Source organism: Apteryx rowi, unplaced genomic scaffold (genome assembly GCF_003343035.1).
Source record: "Apteryx rowi isolate R43461 unplaced genomic scaffold, aptRow1 scaffold_16, whole genome shotgun sequence".
NCBI classification, from domain to species: domain Eukaryota; kingdom Metazoa; phylum Chordata; class Aves; order Apterygiformes; family Apterygidae; genus Apteryx; species Apteryx rowi.
The window spans coordinates 906,629-917,351 of NW_020447863.1; the positions used below are offsets into that span (position 1 = coordinate 906,629).

At 46.8% G+C, this 10,723-nt stretch overlaps 1 protein-coding gene across 1 annotated transcript in view; it reads right to left on the reverse strand.

The window, feature by feature from the left end:
• COL27A1 (collagen type XXVII alpha 1 chain) overlaps nt 1-10,723 on the reverse strand; it is a 168,403-nt gene that overhangs the window by 20,955 nt on the left and 136,725 nt on the right. Inside the window, exons 38-41 of the mRNA XM_026059675.1 lie at nt 4,245-4,298; nt 4,016-4,123; nt 2,216-2,269; nt 1,861-1,914 (exon numbers count right to left, since the gene is read on the reverse strand). Of these exons, the coding sequence (XP_025915460.1) occupies nt 1,861-1,914; nt 2,216-2,269; nt 4,016-4,123; nt 4,245-4,298 (270 nt within the window). The remainder of the gene's footprint in view (nt 1-1,860; nt 1,915-2,215; nt 2,270-4,015; nt 4,124-4,244; nt 4,299-10,723) is intronic.

The window sequence follows — 10,723 nt, forward strand, 5'->3', positions numbered from 1 at the left end:
TCAGCAGAATACACCTGAGGAGTGCTGCCGAAATTTGGAAAAGCTAGAGGCGCAGCTAAGAAAGCAGATGGGGCAGCACTAGAAAGGCTGGAAATGGAGAGGAAATTTAGCAAAGCAGTGATGGAGATGAGGAGCAGCAGGACCACTATCAGCTGTTCCTGTGCCATGGATGCGTTTCAGCATCAGGAAACAGGAGAGAAAAAGCAACAAACATTGTTCATCCCCAAAGCAAAATTTCTGAGACGCGTGAATATCTTAGCTGAATGCAACAGTTCATCTGCCCCACTAACTGCTACAGCACCGAGATTCCCTCCTGCACAAACAGTCTCCAAGGCAGAGCAAGCGTAAATCAGGTGTCCTGACATTCAGGATCCTAAGCTGAAAAGATGCATTCAAAGCCAAGGCAAAGACGAGCCCTTGGGATCTCTTCTCCGAGTCTCAAGAACTCCATTTATAAGCAATGAAACTCCGGCTTACAAACGTACATCTGCAATCCCACCCATGTGCAAATCACCAGTGCGGAGGGAATGCCAAGAGCTTGCTCAGCCGTGGCAATAGCAACACAAAGCACAGCACAGAGGAAAACCAGGAGCAAGTTCACACATCTTTTCACTTGATGGAGACCCCACGTCCACCATTTCCCATTGCTATCACATCCCTTCCCATACCAGGGGAGGGAGTGTTGCTGCTGCTGCTGCAACTGAAGACGCATGACTGGCTCCAGCAGCCCTGCCAGTATAGCCAAAGCCAGCGGGGATTGTCCTCGGAGCGCAGAGCAGCAAGCTACGCCGACAGGAAACCATTAAAACATGAGTCACTTCTCCAGCCTGAACTGGTTACAACTGTGCTGACTCAGCAAAAGGGGAAAAACGCAAGGGGAACGCCGCTGTGCAGTAACAGCTCTGACTCAGCCCAGCTGCAGCAAGGGGGCTTGTTGAGGAGTGTGGGTGGACAAGCAAGGATGTGGAAGGGAGCGAGAGAAATGGGGCAAGGGCAACAGAGAGGAGACCCGTTCTGCCTCGTTTACAAAACACTATCAGCTGATTTACCCACAGATCTGCTTGCTGAAGATCAGCTAGTTTGTACAGGGTATTCTGACTTGATATCAAAAAGCTGCCGATCTACTTTCTTTCATCTTGGGGACTGAGCAGAATTTCCGTGGAAGCAGAAAAACATGTCCCCAGCACGCCTGCCTGCTGGCTCTTCCGCAGACAAGGGCACGTGGTGTCTGGCAGTATGCACTAGTGGCACGGGTGTCCTGGCGCTGATTTGCAGGTCTAGAGCCCCAGTGGGTAATATGTAGGTGGGATCCCTGCCCTGCCTGGGTGGCACACCAGACCGGGAAAGCATTTCACAGCTCACCCTCCCAGCAGAGAAGGAATGAGAGCTCAGACATGTGCTCATGTTACAGCAGCATAACAGTGACTGCCCATCAGCTCAGTGACGGAAACTCCCATGCCAATATGCTCAGTCTGTGATCAACACGAAGTAACTCAACACCCTAAACCTCCGTTGGCTATGCCGTGTTGTCTCACAAGCGATGTGTATGGCGCAGCTACAGCAGTGCAGCTCATGTATGGTAACTTGAGTGCGTGTGAGGTTGGAGAGCGAAGACACAGTAAACCTAGTGCTCTTCCTAGTGAAGGTGGTTATTTTGAGATTGTCCTTCAGTGACAACAACACAGACTCATGTTTTTACCTCAGTGTGCCACTGTTCCTGTCCACATAGCCTGTGTGACTGGTCTGTGCAAGTGCCATTCATGCGAGTCTCCTGGGGCTGAGCTTTGATGCTGAGGTCAGAGTATAGCAGTGCTGACTTGTGCACGCAGGAGAGGAGATGGCTAAACGCTGCAATCTTACCTTTTCCCCCTTTGGCCCTGGTGGTCCAGCTGGCCCTGGTGGTCCTGCATGCCCCTGGGGAGAGCAGACAGCATGTGAGGAAAAGGAAAAAGCTGTTTGTCTAAAGGTCCTCTCTGGCTTACTGCTACCTCTTGTGAGTCCTGCACTGTGCATCCCAATACTGGAGGGACATACACTGCACAGCAGAGGAAATCAGTTTGGAGAAGTCTTCATGATACAAAGACTGGAGTAAAAGCTAAACTGAACTCAGTGTAAGATCGGAAACAGAACTTAAGAGAGTTTTTGCATCCTGGAGTAACGGTTTGGCTATACTTGAGAACAACTAGAAGCTGGAGAATGAAAATAAACACCTTACCTGGTAACCCTTTAAGCCTGGTTCCCCTTGAACGCCCATCCTTCCCGGAGCACCCTGGAGAGGCAAGCACAGAAAGCATCATTAAAGCAGGTTGCAGATGTTACCCCAGCAAGCATGGCACTGGGCTGCTGAAAGCAACGCTCAGCGTTGCATGGGAGCGTTTCAGTGTGGCCATCTGCTCCCTTGGCCCATGAGGGGCTTTTGCTGCGGCAGTCTCAAATAATCTTGCTTGGCTTTAATATTTTACACAGTGTTGCTAGGACTCCCATCTCTGCCAACATGTAGCAACAGGTTCGTCAGCTCATTCAGATTTGCTACCCACATGCCAGCGCCAAGCTTTTTCCCATGTGCAAACTAGCTGGTACTTTGGGCTCTTGCAGCTTCTAGAGCTGCTGCCCTTTCTTCTGTGTACCTGCATTAGGCACTAATACACGTCTGCACATCCTGGCAACTGAACTCTACAGCTTATCTCCAAGGCAGCTGGGAATACAGAGCAAGGTCTCCGAACAACAGCGTGTGGATCCTCACTTGCCAACTGCTCACTGCTCGCTTGAGCTGTGCACTAGCAACAGAAATGGCTTCCTAGTGTGTGTTCTTCATCTGCTCCTCTGCATGTCTTTACATCCAAACTGCTGTTGTGCTAGGGAGGTCCACCAGTGAGACCATTCGCATGCATGACTGAATCCTAACCCATTGGGAGGAAACCCTTTGCTGTGGGTTCTGCGACCAAGAAGGAAGTTTTCTTGGTTGTGAGGAGAGCATTGTAAGATCTGCTTATTGCGTCTTTAGCAGTCTGAATGAAAGGGTTTAAATCAGACCCTCAGATTAAAGTAAAATGCAATCTTCCCAGATAATCCCATTTGGTGTGGAAGAAAGCCTTCTCGAGACAGACTGCAGAGACATGTTCCGTCCAACAGACTGCTACTCAGACACTGCTTTGCTTCCTTGTGAAATAATCCATGGAGACTTTGCCAAAGAATACGAAGGCAGGATATGTGAGGTGGCCATCATTTTAATGCAGGAAAACACTATCAGCAGAACTGTTACTCCATCACTCATTTGCTACTGTTCTGAAACAACACTGATTCCTGGTTCATAAATAACTGTATTCCCTCCCGTTCTTTCACTAAGTTCTACTAAAATACGTGCAAGAAGTTTCTGTACCCATCTGTAATGTGTGAGGAGGTATTTGTTACTGCTGCTGCTGCCTTGACTTGTTCATCTCATGCTCCTAAAGCAAATTAATTTTCTTCGCTCTCTGCCTGTCACTGTTGTTCTCTCTGAAAGCCTCACCTTCAGTCCCCAACTCAAACCCTTCCCCATGCTGTACTACTTCTTGCTGCAAGTGTTTCAGATAAGTAGATCAAGAGTGGGTGTAGAGACAGGGCACAAGTCCAAGGCAGAGTTCCTTATAACAGTACTGTTTGACTTGGAAGCAGCTCCCACCATGAGTGTGCAGTCTCAAAGGGAGAGCTCTGAGCAAAAAATAGCTTATCAGCTCACTCCCTTCTCAAGAACTGTCTCCAGTATTTCAACCCGTCTGGGGAGTTGTGAAGAACTGCCACGGCGTAATGTGAGCTGGGTTCACGGGGCACCAACGCAATCAACACTTTAGAGTCTCTCTTCTGCAGCTCAGAGCATGTGATAAGCCGTTTTGGTAAATTAAACCCCTCTAGCATCGTTTCGCTCCCTGTGCTCTGAAGCCTCTGTTCAGCTCTCTCCTTCAGTTTGGGCCTGTGCCCACCACTGCTAGTCGCATTTCTGCGTGTTGTGTTCAACCATTTGCAGAGCTCTTCTCACCATAGGTCCCAGGGTACCTCGGGATCCTTTAGGGCCTTGGTTCCCCTTCGGGCCCTCCTTCCCCGGAGATCCTGTCTCGCCGAGTTGCCCCTGAAAGCCCTTGCTGCCCTGCAGAACACAAGCACAGGCATCACTACAGAGTGAAGCTGCTTCTATAAATAAACGTCAAAGATGAGCAAAGAAAGGGAGATCCAGAGAAGGAAACATGAGCAATGGGAGATGTTCCTACCTTCTGGCCAGGCTTGCCCTTTTCCCCCTGTTTTCCTGGTTTCCCTTCTGGTCCCTAGGAAAGCAAGAAGAGCCATTGGTATGGGAAAGCAAAGACATCCCATCAAGCCACCCCAAGGACCCTTCCCTGGTGCTCACAACCCTGATGGCATCCTCATCCACCCTATCCTATTCCATGGGGGAATAGTTGTTTCATTTTCTATTTATCTGCCACGCACAACTTTCTGCTTACAGTAGAAAATCTTTTCCTCTATTTGTATTATTATTACTGCAATACATAGCACATACAAAACAGAAACCGCGATACACTGATTTCTAGAAACAGACTTGGATGCAAAGTTTCAGGTGGAAGCCATGGCAACGAGACACAGAAATATTGGCTCGCTTTGTGCACCGAGCGTGAGTGTCTCACACGCAGCAGAACCTGCAACCCATCCTTGCACGCACAGGACAGAAATTGGCTGTGATGAGCAGCTAAATATAGCACACTGTCCTTAAGGAGTCCAGAGAGTTCATTTTCTCAGTGTTTGACCCTGTTGGCTGCAGGGCAGACAACAGATTTTGGATTTGACAGAAAGAAACAAAAGTATCCCTGAGAAAAACAACTCATGCTTTTTGGCAATGGCAACAAACTTTTCAACAGCATCTACACAGCAGCATGGCATCTCTCTCTCTGAACTCCTGGCTTGCACTTAAGAAGGTATTATTTTCACCACTCTTGATGTTGCAGAAAAGTATCAGTCTCTTAGCTAAACAAAAGTAACTTACAAAGTTAGCCATATCTGAGGGTTTTCACTCTGATCTGAAACACAGGCCTTATAAGTGCCTGCTCTCAGCACAAAGGAGCAATTCAGGCTTTTATAGCCCTAAACAATTGTGTCAGTTCTTCACTTCCCCAAAGGGAATCGCTCCATTTTACACAAGTCAAACATTGCAAGAGCCCACCTTGCCAATGCTATTAGAGCTCCACAAAGGACAGTTTCTCTGCTCAGGAGTATGCGATTCGTCCCTTCCATACTGCTCAGGTGTTTTGCTTGCTATTTTTGCTACTACTTTCCAAGAGTGCACTTTTGGAGTTAGTTTCCCACCGAAGCTGAGCAGCCGCTCTATGTGATGACTTCTGGGTGCCAAGCAGCTAGTGTCACACTCGTGATTTACACTTTTGACAGCCAAACAAAGAAGTCCTCACTAATAAAAGCAGCAGACTGGGAAATGGTCATCCACACCCAGTTCTGCAACCAACTCGCCACGGGATGAGCTACCAGATCACCTCCCCATGTATCAGTCGTTATTTGTGTTGCAAAGCAACAATAACGCTTGCAGACCCTGCTCTGCAGTAGTGTTGTGAGGCTTACCCGCTTGAAAGTTTGGAGAGTAAATAATAGTATCACTCACAAAGGTTTACTGTCAAAGCAAGACATGAAAACAAGAAAAGACACCACTGGGATTTCTAATTAGTTATACAATATTTTTCCATCAGTCTCCTTGGACTATGCAATAAGATCTTTTAGAAGTAGAGACAGAAGAAATTCCTTGCAAATAGGAGGAAGCCCATCTTCAGCTAAATCTGTTCCTGGCCCTGGTGATGGCCAAGTTCTTGATCTTCACCAGCGGAGCAATTTTGCACATCTCGTATGTGCTCCTGAATTGTTGTACTGTAACATCTCCTGAAACAAAAACTGCCATGTTATTTGCATCTGCCTCTCCATGATGAGGAGGCATTGTAATGCATGTAAAAAATACAAACGCTGATGCGTTGATCAAATGTATTCTTTTATGGATGTGCAGGGAAGAAGGGCTCCTTTCTACAAAAGGGAGGTTACAGGGATCTCACGGCTGTATCAGAAGAATTATAAATACGGCCTGGTTCCTCCCCATCTGGATATATCTCCCACTGAAGCTCTGCTAAACTCTGTGTCAGTTTGTCCCATTATGACCCATTGGCCTCATTGAGCAGGGACATTCATCTACTCCAGAAGGCCCTGCTGAGTCCTTCAGCTGGGGTGCGGCTCCTTCATAGCTGGAAGAAAAAAAACTGGCAGCATCTCTAAATCTTGTCAGTGATGGCAGTGAAACCAGCTGTCACTTCCAGTAAACCACAGAGATCTTAGTCTGACCTTCCCTCACTGTTGTTAGGTCTTGTCTGCTGGTTAAAAGCTTCGCTGGTGTAAATAAATGAGTCAAACCACGCTGGCACCACCATCAGCAGAGACATGGCTTGGATCTTGCAGCCTGAGCCACCTCCTCGAACGGAGCAAGCTATATCAGCAAAGGATATTTCTGTGCTCTACCAGCATGCTTTCTAGGACTTTGGCCAGCACAGCCCTGCTGGTGAGCGGGAAGGCTACCATATGTCTGATTTTCCTGGATGTGCTCTGACTGCAGAAATTTTGTCCAGATGAAGTTAGAGGCAGTTCAACATTCGTCTGGGGTTCCCAGATATGTGGTATCTCTACTTGCGATATCTCAGATGTGGTCACCATCCATTGCAATCCCAGCTGTTCACAAGGCACATACACGGTGGTCTGTGCAGTTCCCAGAAATCACATGCCACACAATACACAGACACCAGAGCAAGCCCAGCAACAACTTTGGTAGCCCTTGAAAAGGTCAGATTTTTTTTCCCCCATTCTTCAGACTCATCCGTCCATGTGAAGATGGGAAGAATGGGGCCAGAACAGAAAAAGAGAATTTTGAAAAATCAAATTCAGTGTGATTGTAACTTCACCTAGGACCTCCAGACCACATCAGGAATCTAGCATCTTCTGGTATGTACTTCACTGCGATGTACAGTTTCCAGGCTTCCTACATGCTTTAGCACAGACCACAATGAGTTTCCAGGCTTCCTACATGCTTTAGCACAGACCACAATGAGGAGCAGAAAATATAGAAAAGCCTATACACAAGAATAATTCATTCCCAAGTTCCTTTTGCTGGATTCAAATCAGTTGGGCAAGTGTGCCAAAGCACTAAACACTTGATGCTTTTTATTCTTGGGGTTCATACATATTTTGTTGTATGCTTTAGGTTACCAGTTTGCTGAAAAAACAAATCTTCTTCCTAAGCTTCTTCCATGAATGGGATTATTTTTAAATGGTGATTTCTCTTTATATACTGCTCTCTTTATTGCACATGCATGCCAGTACCTCCAGAAGACGATGGTATTTGTGACCTGGGACAGTGGAACGCAGCAGTTTTACAAGGTCATGTGCTTTCAGGTATGCCAAAATAACCAAAGAAACCAAAAATTATAATCTTCGGTTTATCTTATTTAAAATTTCGTTGCCAGCTTCACTAAAAACCCAATTTATGTGTTTTTAAAAATGGCATCAGATATTTCCCCAGGAAAAAGCCAGACAGTTTATTTTCCAATGATTCCAAATTGATTAGGTTTTCAGGAAAGAAAATGGCGCTTTTGGCTGTTGATGGCTTTGGCAATGAAGTTTGGTCTCTGGCACAGCTCAGCAATAATGTTACTGGGAGCAAACAGATGAGCAGCCCAGCTTTAAAGTCTCAAGACATCAACAGTTGAAATCCATGTTACAGCAACAACATCCAGAGAAACAAGGAAGCTGGATGAACTGTGGACAGATGCACCCCAAACGGAGCTAACAATAAGGCTGAAATCCAGACCCAGCTTCCCCCACATTTAGTGGTGCTCTGGTTCACGCACTGGATCTTGGGAAGTGGTAACCAAGGTGCGTCTCACCAGGCTGGTTTCACCAAGGAGAGCTGCGGCTCTTGGCACTTCAGATGACAAATTTCTGTTTTTCCTGCAGACTTGCAGCACGGCACCGGAGGGAAGCACTACAAGGGCACAGTGTCTGGTGAGACACCTTTCCAAATCCTGTCTCCCGCAGGTCCAGGACTACTCAGGACCATCATGGAGCAGAAACATATTTTCAAAGTTTATGGATGTCAGTGAGTGAAGGCCTGGGGTGGGGGACTCTTCTCTGCCAAAAATGAGACAGGAAGAAATATAAGAACCAGAACACAACTACTGAGTAAAGGGAAAGAAGGGCCAATGGTGAAGGAAAAAAACAGTGATAGTTTGAGGCACCGGAAGTAGGAAAGGCAGAAAAACTAAAGCAGCAATAAAGGTAGTGAAGCATGAAACATAGTAAGACCATGCCCATATTTGTTCAAGGTCCAGCCAACCAGCTCGTTTAAAGGGAAATGAAAAAGCCCCATATCATTTCCTACTGCTCAGCAATGTCTCCATATGAGAAACTCTACTTAATAAACTTTGATCGAGGGAAGCCTCTCCCCATATAGGACAGTTCACAAGCACTCAGGAAATTAGTGGGATTATTGGGGCTGGGCATTTGAAGACATAAATGTTTCGGATTTATAAGAAACATATTTCATAATCTCTCTGCCTAGCAGTAGTTTGGGAGAGGAGGAGACATAGCAGCAGCTCCTGAATGAGTATGGGGAAAGAAGGAGGACTCAACTGTTCTTGAGAAGAAAGATCCGATTGTACTTTAGGGTTCAGAGGACTTCATTTGGGATCACTGGGAAAAAAGGGCCACTGGTCAGCTTGTGGAAACCAGCATGGTGAGCGCAGGTAGAGCTGGCTGGCTGAATTCAAAGAAAAAGCATAATGGGGAAATCCTATAAAAAAAGCTCAGATGGAAAGACTACAGCTAAAATCACTATGACTTCCCTTTCAGTTGAATTCCTCAGCTTAAAATGTGGAATCCAACCCAAAAATCTCATATTCAAAACTCCTTGCTTTAGTGGAAGTTCTCATTTGCATGCAGACCTTGCTCTCTGAGCTCACGCTCTTCTGAAATATGTGACTCTTGATTTCATGGATGGGGAAGTCTATCTGAGTGGAGACAGTTTGTTTTTTTCTAAGCAGTCACAGCGTAAGTCAGCAAACAAAATAATGTGCAGAACAGCATTGTGTGCTCTGAGCTGGTTCAGTTTAGACTGATAGCCCTGAACTGCCACTAATTTACTGTTCCGGGAAAATCCATTTTTTTCTCTCTGCCTCTATTTCCTCATCTATAAAGCAGCACAGGATGCAAAGGTGCCACCAAAAGGTGGCTCAATGGATAGGAGGTGCAGGAAAAGTGTCATCCTCATTGGACTGTGAAACTTTCACACAAGATGACACCAAAATGCTCCAAAGAATGAGCCTTTTACGGAAGCTGAGGACCAGGAAGGAAGGAATAGGGCGAGCATTTGGGGAGTATAACTTCTATTTACACTAACAAGTCCTACTTGCATCTTTTTTCTTTCCTCCAAACACTAGGGGTTAATATCTTCCTTTTGAAGGACACGAATGCCCTGGGGCTGTGGAAGAGGAGGGGAATGAAATCCTCTCTCTCAATAAGGAGGGGAATCTTGGAGTAACTGCACAGAAAGTACGTCTCCTTCGTCTGAGTCAGGAAAGAAATCGTGCCAAGTCAATGGGATTTATTTCAAATTCTGGCTCATTTCAACTCCTATTAACTCTAAACGAAGACCAGCTGGGATAAGCCTGCCTTCCCGAGCAGCAGAAAGACCAGGCAGAGCTGGCTGATTCACTGCAAGGGCAAATGGCCCCTCCTGGCTGCACAACGCCAACCACGCTCGCCTGCAAGCAACGTTTCCCCCGGGACTGGGAGAACGCAGCGAGTCATTGCAGGATTCCTCGTGCTCGGGGGCCACCATGGTCCATTCCAAAAGTTTCAATGGATTTGATGGGCTGAGTCAGATACCAGAGTAGCAGAGAAGGGGGGAAAAAAATAATAACCCCCCCAAACAATAAAATCCAGCACATTCCTCCCCCTAAAATAGGATGTTTAGACTTCCAGAGAAGAGACCGAACCTGGGACCATCAGAGATGTACTGATTATTATAGCAATAGGAGGAGAAGCTGATTGCAGCTGAAGGCAGCATTGCACAGGGATTACCATGCTGCTTCCATCAGGGAAGGAGAGAGACCCGGGGGCTGCCTCTGCGCAGAGTGGCACTCACCCTGGCCCTTGCTCTGGCCCTATTCAAAGCAAAGAGCTTAAGCGCATTTGACTTCCTTCCTAAGCAACTTCATTCCCCTTTGATTTTCGTTGCAAGGCAAAGTACCTGCTCATGGCTTTGCTGGATGTTTGTCCACACTAGTAACGACACTCAAAGGCTCCAAGGCTATTACATAATGACAGACCATGGCCAAGCGCAGGCACGTTCAGCTATAGAAACTCAACTCCAGCATGGGAACTGGCCCTGCCGACGTAGCAGCTACTGAAAAGGACAGGCTGTAGGCGGGAAAAGTATGTTCTGTTGTGTCCTTCCTCCCGCACGGCTCTGACGCAACTCTTCCCCAAACACATGGCCCGTATTTGCCATTCCTTCCAGTGCTGTCGGAGAATAACCCCATGTCCTTCACCTGAGGGAACTGAAGATGCTTCCTTCAATAAGGGTTCCACAGACAGCCCAGAGACCATGGCATGAAAACCAGCTTTTCCAGGAAACAACAGCTCAGCACATTATCAA